This window comes from Centropristis striata, chromosome 6 (genome assembly GCF_030273125.1).
Source record: "Centropristis striata isolate RG_2023a ecotype Rhode Island chromosome 6, C.striata_1.0, whole genome shotgun sequence".
In the NCBI taxonomy this organism is placed as follows: domain Eukaryota; kingdom Metazoa; phylum Chordata; class Actinopteri; order Perciformes; family Serranidae; genus Centropristis; species Centropristis striata.
The window spans coordinates 16,554,878-16,578,980 of NC_081522.1; the positions used below are offsets into that span (position 1 = coordinate 16,554,878).

General features: G+C 37.8%; 2 protein-coding genes across 2 annotated transcripts; one reads left to right on the forward strand and one right to left on the reverse strand.

The window, feature by feature from the left end:
- Positions 1-163: 163 nt before the first annotated feature.
- tmem263 (transmembrane protein 263) lies at positions 164-8,265 on the reverse strand. Its single transcript, XM_059334553.1, has 3 exons — positions 7,846-8,265; positions 5,223-5,293; positions 164-2,684 (listed from the first exon to the last, which is right to left on the reverse strand). The coding sequence occupies exons 2-3, from the start codon at positions 5,287-5,289 to the stop codon at positions 2,380-2,382; spliced, it is 372 nt and encodes a 123-aa protein (XP_059190536.1). The 5' UTR covers positions 5,290-5,293; positions 7,846-8,265; the 3' UTR covers positions 164-2,379.
- Positions 8,266-9,218: 953 nt separating this feature from the next.
- si:dkey-103i16.6 (uncharacterized protein LOC557125 homolog) lies at positions 9,219-23,821 on the forward strand. The gene is made up of 8 exons (XM_059334552.1): positions 9,219-9,770; positions 18,053-18,281; positions 19,021-19,239; positions 20,114-20,346; positions 21,519-21,619; positions 21,722-21,883; positions 21,975-22,187; positions 22,994-23,821. Exons 2-8 carry the CDS (start codon positions 18,061-18,063, stop codon positions 23,192-23,194), a joined length of 1,350 nt encoding a protein of 449 aa, XP_059190535.1. The 5' UTR covers positions 9,219-9,770; positions 18,053-18,060; the 3' UTR covers positions 23,195-23,821.
- Positions 23,822-24,103: the final 282 nt, after the last annotated feature.

Genomic DNA, 24,103 nt, shown 5'->3' on the forward strand with positions numbered 1-24,103 from the left:
GAACAATAAAGTTATTCCGTAAAAATAAAAAATAAATACAAATCTAGAGCTTTTATTTGCTCAAGCATTTGAATGTCTGTTTTGAGACAAAGGGTTAAAAAAATAATATTGTATATGTACTAAATGTTTTCTAAGAATTATTGTCACCCCAAGACAACACATACACAAATGTCAGCATTTATTTTATTTAAACACATTTCAATATAATATTGCCATGTTGTAATAAATCCCCACTGTTCAGCAAACTTCCAAACATTCTGCAACACTGATAAAACATTATGAGCTTTGAAAGTTTTGTTGTGCATCATACAAGATTTGAATGGCATTTTATAGTTAAAGGTAGATTTACAAAAAGGCGTTTTTTCTTTTTTAATTAAATGTACTACTACAGGTTTGTCAGCTTAAAAATGTAGTTGACACTTGAAATTCAGAACGTAAAGTCAAGAAATCCAGCCATCCGATTCCTACAGCAGTAAACACAGTGATGCTAAACAATATGAAGGAGTGTTAGGGAAACGTTCGGCTGAGAACTATTGCTTTGATACAGTAGGAGTTATTCATGCCATTATGAAGCTTTTGGGTCCAAAGGAGAGATGCTAACATACTTTGATTTGACATAAAGTGACATGTCACAGTAGGTTTCAAAATACATCAAAAAAGTGTCATGTACAAAATGTTATTCATTGAGTCATAGTGAATCAATTAACACTACAACTGGAAATAAAGTTAATTGCAATCAAAATACTCTATTTTTTACTGTGGCACAATATTTATTGTAATAAACCAGATTCTGTATCAAAAGTATGAGTTGCCTTCCACTGAGTTGAGAACAGAACAACCAAAGGGTGAATTCAGAGGAAAAAATAAAATTATCAGAAAAATTCACCAGTGAAACATCACCAGTCTGCAGCCAGCACGAGGTTTAGGTATTAACCTGGACTGTTGGCTGCTTTTCATATCAGATTTGTGCAAGCTGAACAAATGCAATTAAGTGAACAGAAATGTAGGGCTGTACAGAATGTAATTTCCCCCCTCACATTTAACATTTGAAGCTTCTAGAGGTTTTGAAATGTCTGTCAACATACTTTATCACATCATCACCCTAAATAAAATAAAAACTCCTTTGACAAAACCCTCAATTTTAATAAAGTGATACACTGGTGTCAGCAGCCCAGTCTTTATCTGCAATTGTGCTTAAATACAAGGTTTAAAAATAATGAGAAAAATGTTGAACTAGAGTTCAAATCTTAACATTATGAATGAAGCTTCAAACCTCTTAGTACAGCCCTACAGGAGGGTATTTTAATCACGCTGTACATATTTTCTGATCCATGTGTTTGTCAGATATAGATCATCAGTACTCAATGATTGTCCTGCAAGTGTAATTTAAGTGCCTTTACACTCTGAGTTTTTCTCCTCTGGTACTGACTTAAAAGTCCCCCTTTGCTCAGAAATGTGTTTTAATTATATTGACCTTGACCTTTTACTGTACCTAATGTGTAGATGTTTGTACATAAACCTGGCAAACTAAATTAGCCACATCACAACTTTGAAAACTAATCAAAAACCAGAAAAGAAGCCTGAACCCTCCAGCATAGTTAATTTAACAGTACTGAGAGTGAAAACACACTGTCACACCACAGAAAAAATGATTCTATGTTTCATAACCACTAATGCTGTTTCATCCACTGCCAGTTACAAGCTACCAAGCTAAAATATGCTAACTACACTTACCACTCTGACACGTCCGCTAGTTGACACATTCAGTGCACGGCACACTTCTCATTCGAGTCTGGGGGATACAACATACATGGCTGAATCTCTCTGATTTTTCCTCAAATGGAGAATACTACTGTTGCAGATCTTGAGACACGGCCGGCTTGCACTGCTCTGTCATCGGTCAACCTAGCTCAAGCAGGGCTGGTTGGAGGCCAGATCCACAATGAAGGACAAACAACAAATGTGCTTGTATTTTAAAACATGTCTAGAGGGGGACTTTAACTTATGTGGTGAATATAAGAGTTTGCAGTGAAAACAGTGTTGTCGCTTATTATCAAAAATGAAACATGGACATTTTATTTGAACAATTTCAGGCACTGGTGATAATAGTGTGTTTCCTTTAACAAAAGAGCAGGAGAGTCTTTGTCAGCTCTTGCTTTGTGGGTCTGAGTCACATAAGTATATGCACGTGGGTTTACCAACAATCACATTAAAAAAACAGAAACTAAGGAAAAAAAACAAAAAACCCTCACCAAAATGTGTACACTATACTTTGAGTCCTCTGTTGCTCTTTTCCTGCTCATGAATGCTAACACAGGCAACAACACAATGCGGGCTGTAACACCTCAGCTGTGTGTGTTCCCTCTCCTCCTCTGCTCATCAGTCAGACTTGTCCTTCTTTTTGCTTCCTCCTATGGGAACTTTGCTGACCACTGCAGAGCCGACAGCAGTCACTCCTCCAGCTACAGCGTACACTCCTCCTTTAACCAGCCCCACGCCCATCCCAGGCAGAGCGGCTACAGAGCTGACGGTGGTCTTGGTGAGGTCCAGACTCTTTCCTCCTATCCAGGTCACACTGCCCACCGTTGCTCCTATAGCGCCCTTGGTGGCGCCGTACAAGCCCCCTGCCAATCTGCCGAACATACCCGGCTGCACCTGTGGGTGGTCCTTGTTGTTGTCTTCATCTGGTTTAAACAACAACAGCAACATTTTAACATTCAATATGTCACTGCCCAACAACAACAAAGAGTAAGAGTCAATCAGAATATTTGGTAACACTTTCTATGAAGACTACATCTATAGTGCATTATGAGCGCATTCATAGTGAATTATAATGCTCATTATAATCAATCATAATGCATTATGACTGCACTCATAAACACATATAAAGCTTCATGATGCACTATATCAACAGTTATAAATATAGCTTATAATGACCTATGAATCCAAGTGTCTTATGAGTGCTCTTGACTGGTTATAAACTACAGGCTGACTGATGAGGCTTATAATACATTACAACTACTCATACCCCTCTATACACACACCTCAACAATCAATTGTTATAAGGACTCATAGGATGCCATAAGTATAAATAAATGATCAATGTATGCTTTAAGTAAAGTGAGGTTCATATAGACGCATCTATAATGCAGTATAGCTAATCATGATGTTTCATTGTTGGCGTTAAGTAAAGTGTAACACATTTTCATGCATTTAAAAGAAGCTATGCTGCATCATAAGTCATTTCGTCAGATACCAAATATAGAGAATTACACTAAGATTAGGAATGTAACGGTAAAGCTCAGTTTCAACCTGTAGGGGGCAATCCATGTGCATATTTTGTCCACAAAATGTATATTTTTAAGATTCACAGATTTCGAGCTCAATCAATCACCAACACTACTTAATACGTAGATATAAGGGTTTACATATGAAAACTTTGGTTTTGGGATTTAATAACAGTTTAAGGAATAAAACAAAAAAAAAAGAGAAAGACAGTACATTTTTCAAGCTTTATTTCAATAGTCAATCAATTAAAACAGTCTTAATCAACCATCTGGTACTGATACTGATACTTATGGCATCCTATGAGTCCTTATAACAATTGATTGTTGAGGTGTGTGTATAGAGGGGTATGAGTAGTTGTAATGTATTATAAGCCTCATCAGTCAGCCTGTAGTTTATAACCAGTCAAGAGCACTCATAAGACACTTGGATTTATAAGTCATTATAAGCTATATTTATAACTGTTGATATAGTGCATCATGAAGCTTTATATGTGTTTATGAATGCAGTCATAATGCATTATGATTGATTATAATGAGCATTATAATTCACTATGAATGCGCTCATAATGCACTATAGATGTAGTCTTCATAGAAAGTGTTACCGAATATTTTTGTGTTTATTGTTGTTATACTCATTCCAGCCATGAAAGTGCATCACTACATCACTTTCCTAATGACTGAAACATTCATGTTGTTTTCAAGGTAAGTTTAAATGTAGCAGAAAGATAGTAATGTTACATAACTTGCTAACACATTCAATGTAACTTATGCAAGGAGAAATTAAACTCAACTGGAAAAAAACATAATGTTCTTCGTCCCATCTAGAACATGTGTCAGTACAACTACATGCACTTAAGCCTCTTGAGGCCAAAATTGGTAGTACAACAACAAGAACTTAGAAAAATTATCCTAACAAAAAAATAATTAAAAAAAACATTTTAATCTTGTGTTGCTGCCTCTAGTGAATGCAGATGTTGAATATTGTAAAAGCTGTAACTGGATATCAAACTGTTAACCATGAGTATCCTTTCATATTAGGGTCTCCCATCCATGATTTATACATAGACTCCCCCACACTATGAATATTGATTTTATATATTATCATCATTAGTGAAAAACTTTATTAAGCAAAACATTGTTTTCTGATTTTTTAATCTGCAGAATATCATTTTACCAGGTAATATAATTAATGTTCAAACATATGATATGTGTAAATATTAATATAATGTTAAGTCTTTTCGGTTTAATTCGATTTGAATTACAAAGGTAGCTGAAATTAAGCAGTATTACATAGTGCTACCCTTACGTACATACAGAAGCAATTACACTTTCAATTATTCAAATATAAAAACAGCCATCATGTGTAAAAACTGTAATCTGCAAAAGAGTAGAATACTTTCAATTAAAATGTATTTAGTAAAGAGAGGACAGCTCCTGTAGCATAGCAATACTAACCAAACGCTGGCTGAGAAATCCAATTTTAGTTCAACATTTTTTTTTTTCCAATTTAGATTTTTTGGGGAAAAAAAGAGATAAAACAATTAATGTGCTGCATTCCTTTTCACAGTAATATTTTTGTCTGTTTCTTATTGGTTACTGACTGGAATATGTTGAATATATTTTACCAAGAGGTTGGATATATGTTTAGTAGTTTTTGGGTAGGTTGTGGCAGTGCACGTCAATGTATTTGATAAAACATTTTTTAGTCTAAATGTTTTTAAATATTAAATACATGTTCGGTAGTTTTAAGTAGATTGCGGATGCGTACTAACATTGCAACCGAGTTGATCTAATTTATTTTTATCTAAAAATATTTTTGGTTTATTTTAATATTATATAAGTATATTCAACTGGAAATAGGATCTAAAACCTTTGAACACATTGGGGTCAAATAGAAGCGTGTCGCTGCCAAAGGACCTTTTTAACTGAACTTACCTGTAGCTACTGGCTCATCATTGAGGTATGCAGGCATGTCCTCAGGCACCTGCTCCGCCTGACTCATCTCTCTGGGAAAATAATGTCACAATTACCAACAGACACTGTGATACTTAAAGTGTAGGGAGCTATAGCGAATGAGTCTTTGTTACATGTAATATTTTTCCTCCTAGCGCCCTTGTGTCATTTCTGTTATGATGTAAGCCCTGTTAACAACTTATGCCTGTACTTGTCTTCAGCAAATAACTGCACACCTGTTCCTTGTTCTACCAGGTGAACCTATAAGCAGCTCTAACTTTCACAATGTCATCGTGACAAAGCTACACACTCCATATGTTATTAAAAGCCTTTATGACAAATCAACAAAACCTTTTATATGTCAGTATAAGCAGTCAGTATAGACAGTCTTAACTTAGGTCAGTAGTTAGGAATGGGGCTGTTAAGCACACAGCATGTAAAGAAAATAAATTGAGCTTGTGCTGGGTGTGCTGCTGATCCTAAAACAAGGCAGACCTGTTCACGGTCTACCACAGAGCTGCACAAAAAATAAAAAAAACAAACATGACAATGACAGAGCTCTGAAACAACTGATGCTGGAGTAATATTTGTGTAAGTGTAATATTAAAGTAGTCTTCTGGACTCTGGAAAACAGTAATAAACAATGACATAAACTGACACTTTAAAAGAATTAACTCCATATCTCCAAAGTGGAGATGATGTAACAAATAATTACATTACTTATCTCTCCTTATAGCTGCCATTACTGTATTACAAAAGAATTGAGAATTATATATTGTGCAAAAAAACACATGCAATTATAATTGACAGTAAAATATTATCACTTCTTTTTAATGCAATAACAACAGCTTATGTACTATTGTTTTTTAAGCTGAAATATATATATATATATATATATATATATATATATATATATATAGTCTCTATTGCAGGAATTACTATTAGACTTTTACATTCGTTAACATATCATGCTCTTCATACTAGCATTCCGGAAAAAATGTATGTTTTATAGCCAGTAACTCATAATGTAATGTAAATTTAGAATAAACAATAAGGTAAATTAGAAATCAAATAATAAAAATAAAGAAATAGCGTAGGTTCCTGTAATGATGTACATACACATATACACTCATATATATATATATATAAATTGGGAAGAAAATAAATAAATAAATAGGTCAAAAACAAGACACAGAATATTATTTTGGCCCTCTTAAATTAGTTATAAATAAGAAATGCATTCGTACAGGGATGGTTAACTGGAGGCCCGGGGGCCACATACGGCCCGCAGCCTCACTTGAAGTGGCCCTCAGTACAACTACATGCATTTGAGCATGAAATCTTGAAAATGCAGTGTAAAAATGCACAAAAAAACTTGCAATTAATGTTGGTCTGCTGTTCTTGCACCGAAAAAAAAAATAAAAAAATAATTAAATCACAGTAAGTGGTTAATTTTTATTTGCTTCAAACCTTTTGTATTCCTATTTATACTGTTAAACATGCATTTGAGCATGAAATATGTTAAGTTACTGCACTGTAAACATATTTAAAAATTGCAGTTTCATCATATCTGGTTAAGTGCACGGTCCTATATGTGGCCCTGTGGTAGTGTCGATTAAAAATTGTGGCCCCCTCCAGCATTTAAGTTGCCCATCCCTGCATTAGTACCTAAAACCTACCCAGAGATGCTTGTCTGAGGAAGTCTGTCAGCAAAATTATTATTTTCTGGTGTAGCTGTTAATTTAATTGGTTTGACTGTTTGTACATTCTTGAACAAATAAGCTTTCCTGGCAGCTTTAATTAAATATCAGGCCGCTGTTTGTCATCTGCTTCTCTGTAATGTTATTTTTGTTCATGAGGAGTCAATGGAGCCTTGTTAGGAAGTTATGAAATCTGCTCAGACCAAAGCGTTATTCGGTCATGGCGTTTATTAAGTTGAAGATGAACAAAGGAGCGTGTTTGGCAGCTCTGGTGACAATTAACTGATGGGTAAACACCATTAGTACCGTGTATACCCCTGCTGGGTCCAAATAAAGATATTATTAGGAGTATTTCGCTAAATGTTTACAATGTAAATATGTGCTGGGTAGCGTTAACGTTAGCTAACCTACAGTGTTTGTTTCGTGGCAACGTTTACGTCAACGTAAGCTAACGTTCACCGACAGGCAGTGAAAACACGGGTACTTGCTTAAAAGTTGTCGTGTAATTGGACAATTTAACATGTCAAAATGACCGCCATCTCACTTTAAAAGCAATAATTTATTGGACGTGTGAGCAACGAGCCTAAATGCGAGGTTGTTTTGCCTTTAGTCGCCATAATTAGTTAGCTTCACGTTATTTATACAGTCTTGTAGCTGAGACATCCAGACACGTCACCCGAAACACAAAACATCACTTTAACGGCTTTTTACTGTCAAGTGATCGACATTTGTTATATGTTTTCGTCACATCTGCCCCGACTATTCTAATAGTCAAAGGCGTTTGCTTTGAAGCTGGTTTGAAGGGTAATATGGCTCGCTTTTAGTGTTTTTTTTGCAGAAGTTCTCATGGCTGACTCTCGGTACACAAACTGAACCCTAAACTAGCTGACTAATGTAGCACTTACCTTGTTTTGTAACGTTATTGAACTGCTCCGGTGCACCGCGCTGTATGTGCGGGACTTTAAACTAACTGCGCAAAAAATAATTTTCAGGTTTCACGGCCTGCAATAATGTAGCTGCTGGTGGTTAAGCTGACTTGTGTTGTCTGTCTGACTAACGTTATATTTTGGAGGAGGACCTCAGTCTCCACCCATAAAAACACACAGAGGTACACACTGTCCGCAGGATGGAGCTGGCCTGCCCTTACTGAGCCACAGGCATGTGGCAATTAAAGAGTTATTGTTTGGATAATGATTATTGTTCGGTATTTTTGTTCATGCACAAACAGGTTTTTTAAAAAAATCTTTAAATGTATTCATGATTTTACATGTTTGGGTGATAATTAGGAAGGCCACGGTAGTGAAAGTATTGCAGGGTGTGGTAATGCATGTGTGAACAGACATAAAAATATAAGATAAGAAGGTTTATTTTGTACGGGGCCTCTGGTCGTCGCTTTGGCGGGAGAGGACACTGATCCAAACACCAAAACAACATCCTCCTCTCAAAGTGGAAGTGACGTACATCCTCCTTGAAAAAAAGAAAGGAAATTATGAATCAAAGATCGTCTCTAGAATTAAGATGTAGTTTAATGAGGAGAGCAGAAAAATGCAATAATGTAGACAAGGCTGGATAAGAAAAAATGGTGGAAACCAGATGGACTACACAGCTTGTAGCCTAGGTTTTGTATAATTTAATGCACTAAATTTCTGTTGTCATCCCCCCAAAACAAAAAACAGACAACTTATTATGAAACACCCACAATCCTGCTTTGAGAGGTAGCCTGTGTCATGTATCACTGTGTTTTTAAAGTTTTGTTTCTGCATTTTTAGAGTAACCTAACTTTTAACTAGACTAACTTTCCTTCGTAAAGAGACTAATTGATGATAATGAGTTACCAGTGTATATACTGTATGTAAGCTGGGGCGATATATTGATAACTGGGTGATGTTTGGGTTGTGCATCAATAATATCCTGAAATTGATAATAAACACATATCATCCAAACACTGGAAGAAAGGCTGCCACACTGTAGGCTATAGAGTTTGGATGCTGATCCCTGTAATGAGTCGAACTAATTATAGTTTTCACTTACCACCTATGCTTTAATTTCTGGGTCCTAGTCTTGTGCATGCTGGCTCACTGTCTTACTGAGACACTTTTAATTATACAACAGAGCCATTGTTAATGTTATTAGCAACACTCGAGCTTTGTCTATCGTGCTAAATCAAAGTGTGCTGTGAAAAGACTATACTGCGTTCAATATCACATGCTATTTCTTTTAATTTATAATATGCTACATGCTGCAGCTGCCCTTACACAGTCTGTATCGTTGCATGCCGTCTGCAGACAACTGGAACATATTGCTTCATCATAGCACTGGGACTTGAGCTTGGTGTTCTGCTAATATGCTGCTCAGTGGATCAGAATAGTCAGAAAAGCATGCTTGGGCTGTAGACTGCAAAATGGCCGGATGCACTTGGACATCCTGGTATTTATGGCATACTGCATTAACATACTGGGACAACTGGCATACTAAATAGTCACCCATGGATTTGAATAACGTTGGGGTTGGATAGCGGAAACACAGCACCACGTGACTCGCTTCCCGCCTGTATTTGTAATGATTTATTTAGTACCCGGAAACGGCAGCAGAGTGACAACTCTCTCCTCTAAAACTCACAGTTTAGGCTGTATGAAGATAAAGTGCATGCATTTGAGGAGAAGAAAGAGCCACCTTTACTACGACTGAATTAGATGTTGACCTGACTGTAGCTGCTGCTGGATTACAAGCTCACAGTTCAGTGATAAAGAAGTTTCTCTTTGGATGTGAAACACCTCGAGTGGCCCAACAAAGTCTGCAGTCTGTCTCTCGTCGCCATCTGGACTCACAGGTAGCTAATGGCAATTAAATGAATGATGGTCCCATACTAACGTATAAGTATGAATTTTATTAATGTTATTATTAGCAGATGAATTAAGGGGATGTGGTTAACCTTTTAATAACAATGCCAATGATTCCCTGCAGAGTGGAACACCAATAACCCATTAATATTTAGACACTGCTATTTAATTTATCTTTATAATGTGTGTAATGCAACTTACTACATCTACTCAAGCACTGTACTTGAGAACAAGTTTGAGGTACTTGTAATGTGCTTGTTTTCTCTTCATGTCACTTTCTACTTCTACCCCACTTGAACTTGCAGGGAAATACTGTATATGGTGCTTTTTACTTCACTACATTTATCTGATAGCTTTATTTTGTAGTTACTTTACAAATTAATCAGAGCTTTTACATACTAAACATACTGAATTGATAAACATGATTTGTTCTAAATTTAACTTCCCACCAGTTTATATAAGAACAGCTGAAACATTAGGAAATTAATCAATTAGCAGGTTGACAGAAAATTAATTGGTAAATATTTTTCATGGTTAAAGTCATATTTCATGTAAAAAAAAATTAATTGGTTCCAGCAGGATTTGCTGCTTTTACTTTTGATTATTATATATTTTTTAATTACTAATTTTAGAGATTTCTACTATTGGTTGCCAAAAGAAACATTATGATGGTGTCACTTTGGGCTGACTCTGGTGGGATTTCTCCCTATCTTCAATCTCCAATTTTTCCAAATAAACAATCGATGGATTGAGAAAATATTCAGCAGATTAAATCATAACGAAAAATAATAATACAATGTAGGTCCCAATGATTACAACAGTAAAATCCTGCTTTTACATTAGTGCATGAGTAACACAAGTCACTATCAATAACATGTATCTTTTAATGTAATTGTGGGTTATGCATTTGTAACAGTCTTTTCACAGTGTGGTATTAGTACTTTTCCTAAAGTAAAGAAAACCTCATGTGACAGGGCTCAGTCTGAGGAAAGAAGGTTGTTTTATCTCCAATAAAAAGCTGTTCTGTATCGCATTTAGTTTAAAACTCCCCTCCAGTCCAAAATGTGTTTTTCTTGTTGTTGTTTCACTTGGATGTTTGAGTTTCACTGTGCTGAATAATTGAATATGCAGAGTTTGACCTTAGAAAACTGTTTCCACAATGAGCAGCCTAAGGGGTAGAGCTTCTCTATGCTCACCTGAAATCTGAGTTCAAGACTATAATGTACGAGCAGGATCTGTGACATCACAACTAGTGTGAAAGCCAGTCCTGGTTTGATATGCAACCAGTTTGATGTTGATACTTAAAGCCTCCAGGTCTGATACACTGAAAGTGGAGACATGTCCGATAGTTAAACTTATGAAAAAAAAGTTGTTGCATGTTTATAGATACTGGATTTGTCAATGAGGTAGTAGGAGTAGACCGCAACTATTTTTCTATGAAGAATATTTTTAAGAAACATTTCTGGAGGGGATCTTTTATATAGCTGGATCCAGTATTGCTACAGTTGCAGGAGCAACAGTTACAACTTACAGTTGCTGCAGTATAAGCAACAGTTCACCGCAAAATCGGTGGCCTTCGGCTTGTGGTGCTCAAAGTGCCAAAAAAAAAAAAAAGAACGAAAAACTCACCAGAAATGTCATTTTCCAAAAAATCACTGGTTGATCTAGATAATCCAGCGACCTTATTGCTCAGTTTAACTGGCATCAAAAACAACACAATGTGATTTATTTTGTAATCCTGACCTATACCAAAGAGAAACAGAGAAAACTACTTATTTTTTAAATTTCAGCAGGCATAACTTTTTTTGCACTGCAGTAAACTAACTCATAACAAAATGTGTTATATTGTGTGATATTGAATGGAGCCCTACTATATAAGTCAGTTACAGCCAGCCACAAGTGTAAAGAAAATTGTGATGCTGTGAAAAAAAGGAATAAAAAAAAAAAAACAATCCAACGATTTGCATATCCTTTGTGACCTACATTCAATTGAATTCAGTACAAAGACAAGATGCTAATGCTCAAACTGGGAAAGTCTTGTGTGTATATATACACTCATTCTGAATTTGATGAATGTTGTTGTCAATTACATTTTACACGGTGTCACAACTTTTTGGAATCAGGGCAGTATGTGGAACTGATTGTTTCACAAACTAGGTTGATGTTTTTCATGTGTAATGGTTTTTTAAAAATTATTTCCAGCAGGTGTCAGTGTTGCCTCACTGTTAGTTAATTCTGCAAGACAAGGACAAAGTCACCTTGTATTTTCAGCGCCTGAATTCTTTCAGCTTTGAATCTGAAAGTTGTTTTCCTTTTTTTTCCTAAAAATCACGATTTGATCACACATAGATTGACACATTGTTGTTTCCTAAATAACACCAGCATGCTTTATTAACTCCGGGTGTATCACCCTTGATATCATGTAGATCAAATGTAAATGACAACAATTTTATTATCTCAGACTGAACACAGCGTAGATGAAATGAGAGAATATTTGTAAAGTCATATTCTTCTCGGGGTTCTTTGTCAAAGAATAAATCTGCTGAGCCTGTCAATGACACTAATGTTATTATCAAACAGGTTGTATACCTCAGTAATGGACACTCTGCTCGGTTGAGAAGCAGTGACACTCGTGCGGCAGTAGTTTAAGGCCATGTTGCTTCAATAGATGTCTCAGCTTATTGCTGGGTTTCCACCCTTACTTGAAATGATCAGTTTACAAACTTTGCAAGCTGCACTGTTGTCATCCCTCTCTTAACCCTTAATAGGGCACTCATTGAAATACCTGCAAGTTCCAAATTTCAACCCTAGGGAATATTAGAGGATATTACATACAGCCAGAATGTGTAAAAGAAAAATACGAAAATAATATTTTGAGAAAAAGTTCATGAGATTAAAGTGGCAAATATACGAGAAAAAATGTGCAGATTTATGAGATTAAAAGTGGTGAATCTGTGAGAAACAAGTTGCTTTTTTCCCACTTTTTTCTCATAAATCTGCTACTTTTTTCTTGTAGATTTACCACTTTATCGAGTAAATTGGCAACTTTTTTCTCGAAATATTACCTGAAGTTACCAAATATAGTTCTTTGCCTGATAAAGGGTTAAAGAAATGAAGCCACACTTTGAACCGTTTCTTTCACCTTGACTCATTCTTTCCAGTTTCCAGCAGTGTAAACGCACGACAGACAACAATTTAGGCCTGTCACAATAAACACTTTTTGTTGGACGATGTATTGTCCCTGAAATAATTGCGATACCATTGTGTTCGTTGAACTTAAATGTTGTGAAAAACAAAAACAAAAAACACAACAGGCAGTATTGCACAATACATGGAAATGACCCTAATAACTTTTGCGGAGCTTGATATTGTACTTTAGGCCTAGTGCAACTATCCCTAACCATTTCTGCTGATGGTTTTGATATATATATATATATTTGAGCCAGACCGATATGGGATTTTTTAGATCGATGTCCATATTGATTTTAGTGTCGTAAATTAATCGGTAAGCTATATGGTGGCCTAGGTTGTTTTTTTAAGATGGAATGAAAATAGACATTTTCTGTGTGGATTGTGCACTGATTTTACACCACTCTGCAAATGTACCCAGAGAGCTACTTTCTCAAACATAAAACATTATTAAATAACATTTAAGATTCGTTATACATTATAAAATATTTCACAAACCGTGTATTACAATGTCAACCAATTCTAAGAAAATAAAGTATAAATAGGAATAAAATAAATAGCTAAATAAACATCATTATTGTTCAGTGTCAGTCAACTGCTGACTATTTCAATCACGTCAAACAACATTTTCTGCATTATATATTGTGAAAAAAATGTATTAATAACGGCATATATTTTCTCCCTTCGCCTTCAGAAAGATAAATGTGATGTGGTCCAAGTGGGTTGAATATGTTAATCTGGAGCAGACAGAAGTACTGTAAGGATGACCCTGTAATGCTGTTTTGTACTGTAACATTGTACTATGTTTTATTGGGTCTAATGATTAGTTTGTATTACTTATATTTCATTTCGAAACTCTATGGTGGATAATTTCTTTTTCTTTTTTCTATTTGCTCTTTCTCAAATGTAATACGCTTAACTTTCTGTATCTTGTTTCTTGTTTTGTAAACAAAAAACCTTGATTGTGAGTGGCAGAAATACTATTGTATATTGTCTGAAAGTAAGCACTGCATGAAAATGCTCTCACAAAATAAAAATAAAAAATGTAAAAAAAAATAAAAATAACGGCATATATTGGAGAACATATACACTAATACAGATATGCCTTTGATAGGCCAATATCAGCTGATAGTATCAGTCTACCGATATAGAATGGAAAGCTTTATTGTCTTTGTGAAATTTGGCATGCTTCACCTGATCACTGCATTAAAAATAAAAATAAAACAAAGCAGACGGCTTCAGTATATATTCAGTCCTTCCATAATACACATATCACTCACACAGAACCCGTTGTTTAAAAAAGGTAGAATATATATATATATATATGTATGTATATGTATATATGTATATGTCTCTGTTAAAGTTAAGCAGGGAGTCTGTAATCAGTGGGTGCAAGTAGATTGTATTTGGCTTTAGATAATTATTGCACAGGGATAGGTAGTGTGTGAGTATATCTGTCTAGCTCTAATATGTCACTGTGTTTAGGATCATGAGCTGTGGCTGAACATTTTTGTCAGGGTTAGAGCCGTCTTGAGCTTTAAGTGTTTACTTCCAGATCCTGTTCCCTCTATAAACCTGCATGGTCGTACCAATCGCATCACATCAGATAATTGGTAGATTGGTGTTTAATTTTGGGCTCGTGAGTCTAACTAAGAGGACGACAGTGGACCCACTGGGCAGAATTAGCTCTCCACCACCCACCTTCCCCTCTGTGTGAGCAAACAATATACTAACACAAATTAGGACTCGCTGCTTTGTGTCAACTGAGAGTCCAACAAAGATGCTACACAGAGTGATATGTCATTAGCGAGCAGGTGGGGAAGGAAGACGTAGAGCTGCTGCCTCTCCAGCTAAGTAATGAAGAGGTTTCCATGGCGACCGGGCTGCCTGTTGCCATCCCTGTGTCACGGGGGGCAGCGGAGATCAAAGTCGGCCGTGCTCAATTCTGCTGTAAGTGGAGGGTTAAATGGTGGGGTTGCAGAGGAAAAGCCCCTCGTTAAACGTAACCAAATATCCTCTAATACACAGCTGACATGTTACTCCTGAGACACTTTTAAAGATAAATTCTCTAAAATAACAAACATAAAGACCGTCCACAGGTTCAGGCTGCCTCTGCTGACAGTGAATGAGGATCTCATTTTAAATTAATCAACTCTTTATTTCAGTTTAATGAAGGTTTTATAGCAGAAAATGCTGTTTTCAGCCTCTCAAATATGGAGATTTTTTTGAATTTTTTTTTTTTTTAATTTAAAAATGAAAAAAAATGTAATGACCAAACGATGAATCGATCAATTGAGAAAATAAATGGCAAATTAATCAATAATGAAAATTATTATTAGTTGCAATCTAATGTCAACTTGCAAGAAAAACACATAAAGTGCAATTTGTGTTAAGCTCAATGTGCAATAAAATAGTGTTCATTATACTGGAAGCTCTTACTTTTTAATATCTGTTTGTTTTTTTTTATTTAACATTATGTCATATTTTCCTCATGTGGTAAAGCCCAAGTTTATAGCTACAAAGTAAAAAAACTTTACAAATACTTTGGTGTTCACAGGGGAAAAAAATAAAAATAGAACAGGATATATGAAGGAACATACGTTACCACAATGAATGTAGACTGAATTGCAATTTAATCTAGAGGAATGTTGGTTTCATTTATTTCGATATGAGCAGACACGTTTATGTATGGTTGAAATTGTGATTGTTTTTTTATGTGTATATATGTCTTCCTCTGTTTTATGCTGAAACAAATAGGTAGGGAAAAGGTTATTTAAAAAAATATAATTCTTTCTTTTTTTAGCCTTTTCATTGGACAGATGAGAGTGTTTAGGCAGACTGTAAATGGGAAGAGAGAGTGGTAGATGACATGCAGCAAAGGTCCCATAGTTGTCAAATGGCATGCACTGCTCCGACAGTTTATTTATTTATAGATAAATAATTGTGAGTTGCAGCCTTAATTTAAAATGAATTAGAAAATGTTCTTTCCAGTCAAACAACTTGAAAAAAAGTTTAGCAACAGGCCCGTCAAGGAGGAGCTGCTGCTGTATTTTTGTTGTTTTGACACAAACTTTTCTCCTGCTGCTCTTTGCTGGAGTTTGGCTTCTGGTCGCAGCCTCTAAAGCTATAAAAGGATTAACCATTTGCCTCACTTTTTTGGGTGAGCACCGAGGTGTGCCCAGTGTTGTCAGACTGTCCTAATTAGATAACTGTAACCCTCATATGAGCAGCTACACTCCTGGTGGTCCGGTACTGGCACACACTGGGACACACTCAGCTTTTTGACTGAAGAGAGCTGCGAGAACAAGCGGTGTGAAAGGCCAAGTAATCCCTTTTAAGCCTTTTGTCATTTATACAGGGATTTATTTGTCATTAAAGAATGATAATAGTACTTGTGGCACCGTAAGGCCTTTATCAGAATAAATTGGACTTTTAAAACACTGAAAAGAAGTCTGATCTCATAAAAAATAACATTTGTGCACCTGAGTTTTAATTGATTTATATTCAACACATTATCAGGTTTAATTAGTTTCAGGTTGTTGCTGAAGTGTCCTCCATTCAGTCCACATTGCCCTTTGATGACTGGTTGTAACCTGTTTGCCTCCCACACTGACTGCTGTGTTTTCTTTACATGTTTAAGTTTCTCCTCTTCTCCCCATGAGTCAAGTTGAACTTGTATGTCCATAATATCCAAGGAGGAATACATCCGTATGCTTTATTTGTTCTAGGTCACGTTGGTGTAACTTTTCCTGATATGATTAGAAGGCGTGTTGGCTCTGCTGCACTGTCTGTGTGAGACCTTAATAACTGGGCTGGTGATTTATTGCCCGTACTCAGCAGTGTCTTTTTCAGGGGAGTCCAGACAAAAGCTCAGACCCCCACTCTCCCGCTGTTTTTAATAGTTCTTTAGGATGTGCAGGGAGAGAAAAACAGTAGTAATGTGGGGGCTTCAGCCTTTAAGGAGGCAACATGAAAGAAGATTGAGTGCCTTAAATCAAAGTAGTTTGAAGAGATGAGAGATTGTTCAGTGGGATTTCTGCAGTTGTTAGAAGCCAGACTTTACATCAGTTGTAGGATTGATAATAGCACATTTACTTTAAACGTTAATGAAGCAACTAAAGAAAAATTTTGAGACTACATTGTCCCAAATGCTGCTTTTTTCTGTATGTTTTTGTCCCCTCTCCTCCTCTCCCGTCCCCTCCGGAGGGCCATAAGGTGCTTCTGGAGAAAAGCTTGTCTTATCTCCCTGCTGCCCTCTGAAGCGGTCATGGTTTATGGGTTGTAGCTCTTTTGTTTATGTGTCCGCTGCCTCTGCCTGATCACTCACACTCATTCCTCATGGAAGTTGTTTGAAGGCCTAGAATAGCTTTGGAAAAGAAGCCCCCCTCCCTCTCCTCTTCTTCTACTCCTCTGTTCCCTCTTTATTGAATCCCGCCTCCGTATCATTTATCTCTGGACCCCCCCTCGACCCTTTTTCCTCAGTTTAAGGGGGCCGTTAGGGGGCATCCTCTTTTCTCTCCCAGCTGGGTTTGTTGACACACAGTCAATCTACGGTTCCCTTTCACCTCTGCCACCCCTCTTTTTAACTCTCACCCTGCCCACCCCTCAGCTCTACCCTGAACAGTAAAGCTGCCACAGCTGTGGACTGTATTAGCATAGCTGCTGAGGAGCACGGGGTGGAGGGGTGGGTAGGGGGCGGGGTGCTAAATATATTGCAGCCATTACCTTTTGTTCAACAGTTGACAGTTTTAAAACATTTCAGCTCCTCTGTGCAAAGGCAGCGGAGAGAAAAGGGTGATTTCAGTGTAACAGCTTTTTAAATATGGGACACAGAAGATGGAGGGAGAAGAAAGGAAAGCAAATCACTGAAAACAAGTCAAAATCTAATTATTACTGTTTGAAATAAAGGTTATTAAAATATTTTACATTTTGCACAACTAAAAATATACAATTGTTTCCAAGTCTGACATTCAAATGCTACTTGGACAAATCCGACTTTGGGCTGATGGAACAGAGGAAAGGAAGCGTGTATTACAGCTCATAAACAGGGATTAATGTGTTGCTGTTTTCTTGCTGTCAACAGGTGTTGGAATGAACAGGTCCAGGTCCAGCTGGGATAAAAAAGCCTCCCAGCCTCTAGTCACCAGGATGACCCGCAGCTCCAGCTCCCAGGTTAGGCACACCGACCCCGCAGAGACCCAGGACTCTGGACCGGGTCCTTATGGAAAACAACGAAAGAAGCAGACAGATTCTGCTTTGGCCCAGGACCTCAGTCAGATGAGTGTCAGTGGACAGGACGCTTTACCTACAAGGTGGGGATACTTTTATTTTTTGCTTAAAGGCACAATGACTAGGATATGTCAGTGCTGGTTCATAAAGACAACATTCAAAGTGCCCCTCCTCCCCGGCTCACTAACATCTCATTAACTGCTGAGTCTGCAGGACAGACACCGCAGCACACTTTTATTGAGCTGTAATTACTGATTGAGAGGGATTGCTTTTACACAAGTCTATACCTTATTGTTTGGGGGAGAAATCCTGCTCATTAAACCTTTAAACATGTATGAATAATAAGAATAAGGGAACATTAAAGCAATTAAAAATGAGAACATAAATAAGTTCAGGAGGCCACACGCTATCAAGATCAGTGATTAACAAACAGAAAAAAACATGTACCTACAGTACTGTGCAAAAGTCTTAGGCAAATGTGAAAAAATGCTGTTAAATAAGAATGCTTTCAAAAATAAAAGTTTATTTTTATCAATTGACAAAATGCAACGTGAGTGAACAGAAGAAAAATCTAAATCAAATTTGGTGTGACCACCCTTTGCCTTCAAACCAGCATCAATTCTTCTAGACATTTTTTCACCTGCCTAAGACTTTTGCACAGTACTGTATATCCACAGACATACATAATATACACACATTTGTATATACCTGCAACAAAACAAAGGCAAAGACGTGTCAATTAGCACAAAACACAAAATAGAACTGAGGCTGATTTGGTTGGAACCAAGGTATTTTTATGTCTTTTCTCGTCCTGCTCTCCAGCAAAGGAAAGATGTCCAAAGGTAGCAGTGACTCTGTGCAGGCTGGTCAGTCCTCTGGGTCCAGGTCGGGTCAGGCCAGTCCCTCTGTGCCAGCTGCCAAGTCCGCTTCCCGGGGCGGTCTAGTCTCTGTGGCTCGACTGCTGAAGCTTGGCCGCTGTAAGAACGTGGTGGTGGTGGCCGGAGCAGGAATCAGCACAGCTAGCGGCATCCCAGACTTCAGGTTGGTGCCTATGTGTTTTCTTCTCTCTATTGAATATTGAAATTCAAAGAGGCTTTATTTGCATAACATCTCAAGAACATCATCATCATCTTCACTTTTCTCTTTATTATGGTCTGAGTCATCTACCTAAAGCGTAAACCCATTTTGTGGATATAGAAGCCATCTAGCAGGCTCTTGCTAGAGATATTGGTGTCATGTAACTAAGTGCCCAGCATCCAATCGTCCAAAATGCATTTCTTGCAGAAATCTTTAAAATGTGAAGGGTTATTTTGTAACATTTGTTTATTGATTTTAAAGAGGAATATACAAATACAGCCACAAACAGTCAATGCACAGTAATGAGTAATGTTGGCGGTACACAAAAAAGGAAACGTTTTACATACTGTTACTGTGTCACATGACTTACAAGGATTTGACATATGACGCAGTTATCCTATTAGAATATTAATGAAAGCATCTGCTGTCGGTGTCGGCAAAAGGGCCTTTCTGTGTGAAATTTTGCATGTTCTCCCCTTGTCCCCCGAGGTTCCCCTTACAGGGGCCTCCCACAAAAACATGCAATGATCCTGGTCGCTATAGTGCCTCCCTCTGGTTGCTAAAGGCGCCTGATGGGAGGGAGAGGAACCGGCGCTACGTCCTACCGGGGAAACTCCCCCTGTCAGGTGACAAGAAGCGGTCTGCTAACTCCTCATATCATGGAGGAAGCATGAGTCCAGTTCAGGGCTCTCCCCAGACTGACAGAGACGAGATGGTGATCATGATATAGGCAACTGGGTGATAAATAAATGGGTTACAAAAATCATGGGATAAAAAAGAAAATAAATAAAAAGCCCAAAATGTGCACATCAAAATGCCTGTATTTTCACATTTTCAGAACTCCAGGAACAGGTCTTTACGCCAACTTGGAGAAGTACAACATCCCCTACCCTGAAGCCATTTTCAACATCGACTACTTCTCCAACGACCCGCAGCCTTTCTTTTCTCTGGCCAAGGCTCTGTATCCTGGCAGCCACCGACCAAACTACATACACTACTTTATCCGCATGCTCCACCACAAAGGCCTGCTGCTCCGAATGTACACGCAGAACATCGACGGACTAGAGAAAGGTGAGGGAGATCTAAAGGAACGAAATATTAAAACTAACTAGGACTGCAGGCAGTACTGGAGGGGCCCTCGCAGTACACGCATGTCGGGGCATGCTGCCGTCGGGGTGTGTGCGTTACAGGGGCCAGTCTATACCACCCCTATGAATTTCATTGCCTTAAGTGTTATAGTGTGGCCACGGTACCAAATATGAAATTAGACTGCCACCACAGTGCCACCTAGGAGCCGATCAATAAAACCTTTAAAGGGTTATCCTCAGGAGGGCATTGACAATAATTGTACCAAGTTTTGTGTAATAATGCACAAACTATCCCTTTAATCCTCATACAGTGTCTGAAGGAGGACTCTTAACTGATATGTATAAGTTAGAAGAAGCAGGTAGCAATAGTGGAAAGTAACTATGTACATTTACTCAAGTACTGGACTTAAAGTACAATTTTGAGGTACTTTTATGTACATGTACTTTTTACTCCTACATTTAGCTGACAGCTTTAGTTACTTTTCAGGTCAAGATTTAAAATGAAAAACATGATACATTTAAAATTATTACCCTTTTTTTTTTTGGCCGATGACCACTACGTGGCGCTCTTTAAATTGAAGTATTTTATATCTCCAAATCGGTTGGTCAGATTAACACCAAACTTGGTATACTTATTGTCAATGCCCTCCTGAGGATAACCCTTGAAGGTTTTATTGATCAGCCCCTAGGTGGCGCTCTGGTGGCAGTCTAATTTAATATTTGGCACTGTGCCCAAAAGACTTAAGGCAATGAAATTCATTGGGGTGGTATAGACTGGCCCCTGTAACGCACACACCCCGACGGCAGCATGCCCCGACATACGTGTACTGCGAGGGCCCGTTCAGTACTGCCTGCAGTCCTGGTTATGTCATGGTGTGGCCACGGTGCCAAATATGAAATTAGACTGCCACCAGAGCGCCACCTAGGGGCGGATCAATAAACCCTTAAAGGGTTATACTCAGGAGGGCTTTGACAATAATTGTACCAAGTTTTGTGTTAATCCGACCAACCAATGTAGAGATATAAAATACTCAAATGTAAAGATCGCCACCAAGTGGTCATCGCCCAAAATTTTGCAGAGAGCCTCAGGGGCTCATGGGGAAGTAGTAACCTGAGTTTCATGGTGTCTGTTATATTTAATAACTTTCTTCCCAGTCTGTGGTATCCCAGATGACAAACTTGTGGAAGCTCACGGTAGTTTTGCCACAGCTTCCTGTCACCTGTGCTACACCACATACCCTGCTGAGGAGGCTAAGGTTTGTCTGACACCATGCTCAAGAAAAACTATTCATATTGAATACAGCAATTCACTGCATGTGATGCTGGAGTAATGCTTTCTTGCTTTGTTTGTTTCGCAGCATGCCATAATGAATGGCAACGTCCCCATATGCACATTCTGCGCTGCAACAGTCAAACCCGATGTTGTGTTTTTCGGAGAGGACCTTCCTCAGACGTATTTCCTCCACACTAAAGACTTCCCCAAAGCAGACCTGCTTATCATTATGGGCACATCTTTACAAGTAAACATTTTTAATATCTACAGTATATTTACTACTTTAAATAAGTTCTTGTACATTTTGTGTGCAGATAAACAAAAAGTAATTGTTTCAGATTGAGCCGTTTGCCAGCCTGGTGAACACGGTGCGCTCCACTGTGCCACGTCTCCTCCTGAACCGACACGCTGTGGGTCCCTTTGAGAAGGTCCCACTGCGGAGAGGAGACCACGTGGAGCTGGGAGACCTGGAGGAGACAGTGCGGAGGTTTGCTGAAATGCTTGGCTGGAGCGATGAGATTGAGGAGCTGATGAGGAGTCAGGAAACACAGGTGGGTTCCACTTTAATCACTAGGCCTTAAAAAAAAACTTGTTTCAGGTTATGTGAGAACTTCTGCGTCTCTAGGTGCTTTGTTAACCTCTTGTCAAGTCAGAAGCAAAGGTGGGGAACACGGCACACTGGTTATAAATTCACGTAAACCCAGTCCAGTGAAGATACTTAAGAGTGCTACACTGATTAAGCATTGCACTCCTATAACTTTGTCAGACAGTTTAAAAAAAAAAGTAAAGTTGTTGTTCTGACTTAAAGAGGCATTCATGTGAATTTTCCTGTCAAACGCTTTTTTCCAAATATTCCAGCAACACATTAACCCTTTATCAGGCGAAGAACCGTATTTGGTAACTGCAGCGGATATCCAAAATAAAAAATAAAAATATTTTGAGAAAAAAGTTGCAAATTTACTAGATTAAAGTGGCATATCTACAAGAAAAAAAGTTATAGATTTAAGAGATTTATAGTAGCAAATCTGCATGGAAAAAAAGTCACAGATTTATGAGAAAGAAATGGGGAAAAAAGCAACTTTTCTCGCAGATTCACCACTTTAAATCTCTTAAATCTGCAACTTTTTTTCTTTTTCTTTGCCACTATAATCTAGTAAATTTGCAACTTTTTCCTCAACCCCATTTTGATATCCACTGAAGTTACCAAATATAGTTCTTCGCCTGATAAAGGGTTAATAGAGGGAGAGATTCTTGTTGCAAAACATTTAGGTTTAAGCGGACACAGTGGTAAGGTGAACACCCTGTTATGTACACAAGTACACTTTTTCTGACATGCCGATAATATCTGTCTCTGCAGAGCATCCCTACATTGATAAACAGCCCTCTGTCAGTGAGTGGGCAGACATTTTGTCAGAGCAGAGGAGCTCCAGAGCCTCCGGGTCGGATGGACACTTCCAGATCCAGACCAGGAGGTCAAATAGCAGCCAGCAGCGGCAGCGAGGAGACAGACTCAGAGACAGACAGCAAAAGCTCTGCATCATCCAGCCCAAGCAACTGAAGCTGCATGTTTCATAAAGTAAGGTACTGGAGAGGTTTGGGATGGTTTCTTCACTCTTTGGTTCCACAATAAGACTGTTCACGTATCTACATGTTACTGTTCATCTGGTTAGCTTGTGCGTGTGGTTGAAAATTTTTGTTTGTTTGAGTGAACGTTCATCTTACCTGTTTGTCAGAGTTTGTCATGTTCCTGCTGTGTTCCTATGTAAATCAAAATATCAGTTTATCAAGCTACCAACAAGCACATTTAAAGCACTTATTTTAGAGAGGGTCCATCCAGAACACTAGTAAATAAATATGAGCCCTGTAACAAAAACCTTAATGGTTATTCAGGTTTTATATGTCCCATGTCAGTAAAGTTGTTAATGTTTTAAATCAGCACAACACTGTATTTTAAACAATATTTAATAAAAGTTTTGTGTAATTTGTCTTTTGTCTTTTTGTAGTATGGGTCAAAAAAACAACAGCTGTGTATTCTCCAGTTTATTAACGTTTCAGTGGAAGCCTCACTACATAAAATAAGTGTGGTGCTATTTACAGTATGTAAAGAATGTGCAAAAGAGAACAAAATTATTCCCATAACATTTTCTTTCCACATGGCAATTTGACCAACATGCAATTTTCATTCATCCCACTATGATTGTGGGTGGAAAAGAAGGCATTTACACTGAGACAAAAACTGATCTACAGATGTATGACAAATTTAAACGAGGAAAATCCGGACAAAAATGGCCACTGAACAGTTTGTGAAACTCCGGCCTTTGCAGTCACAAGACTTCTATGGCAAAGAGCACAAAGTTGTTCTGGAGACGTGTGGTGACACTTATTGTTGGTTTTTCACTTTAATTTTCTGACACATCTGTAGATCAGACCTTTCATGTCATTCCAAGCAGATAAAAACATTTAATTA

Bases quoted from the DNA above. Each gene is read 5' to 3' on its own strand.
- tmem263 (XM_059334553.1), bottom strand. From the start codon at position 5,289: ATGAGTCAGGCGGAGCAGGTGCCTGAGGACATGCCTGCATACCTCAAT. The intron at 2,685-5,222 runs GTAAGTTCAGTT...TGTTTAAACCAG, and splicing joins TGATGAGCCAGTAGCTACAG to ATGAAGACAACAACAAGGAC.
- si:dkey-103i16.6 (XM_059334552.1), top strand. From the start codon at position 18,061: ATGAACAGGTCCAGGTCCAGCTGGGATAAAAAAGCCTCCCAGCCTCTA. The intron at 18,282-19,020 runs GTGGGGATACTT...CCTGCTCTCCAG, and splicing joins CAGGACGCTTTACCTACAAG to CAAAGGAAAGATGTCCAAAG. The intron at 19,240-20,113 runs GTTGGTGCCTAT...TCACATTTTCAG, and splicing joins AGCGGCATCCCAGACTTCAG to AACTCCAGGAACAGGTCTTT.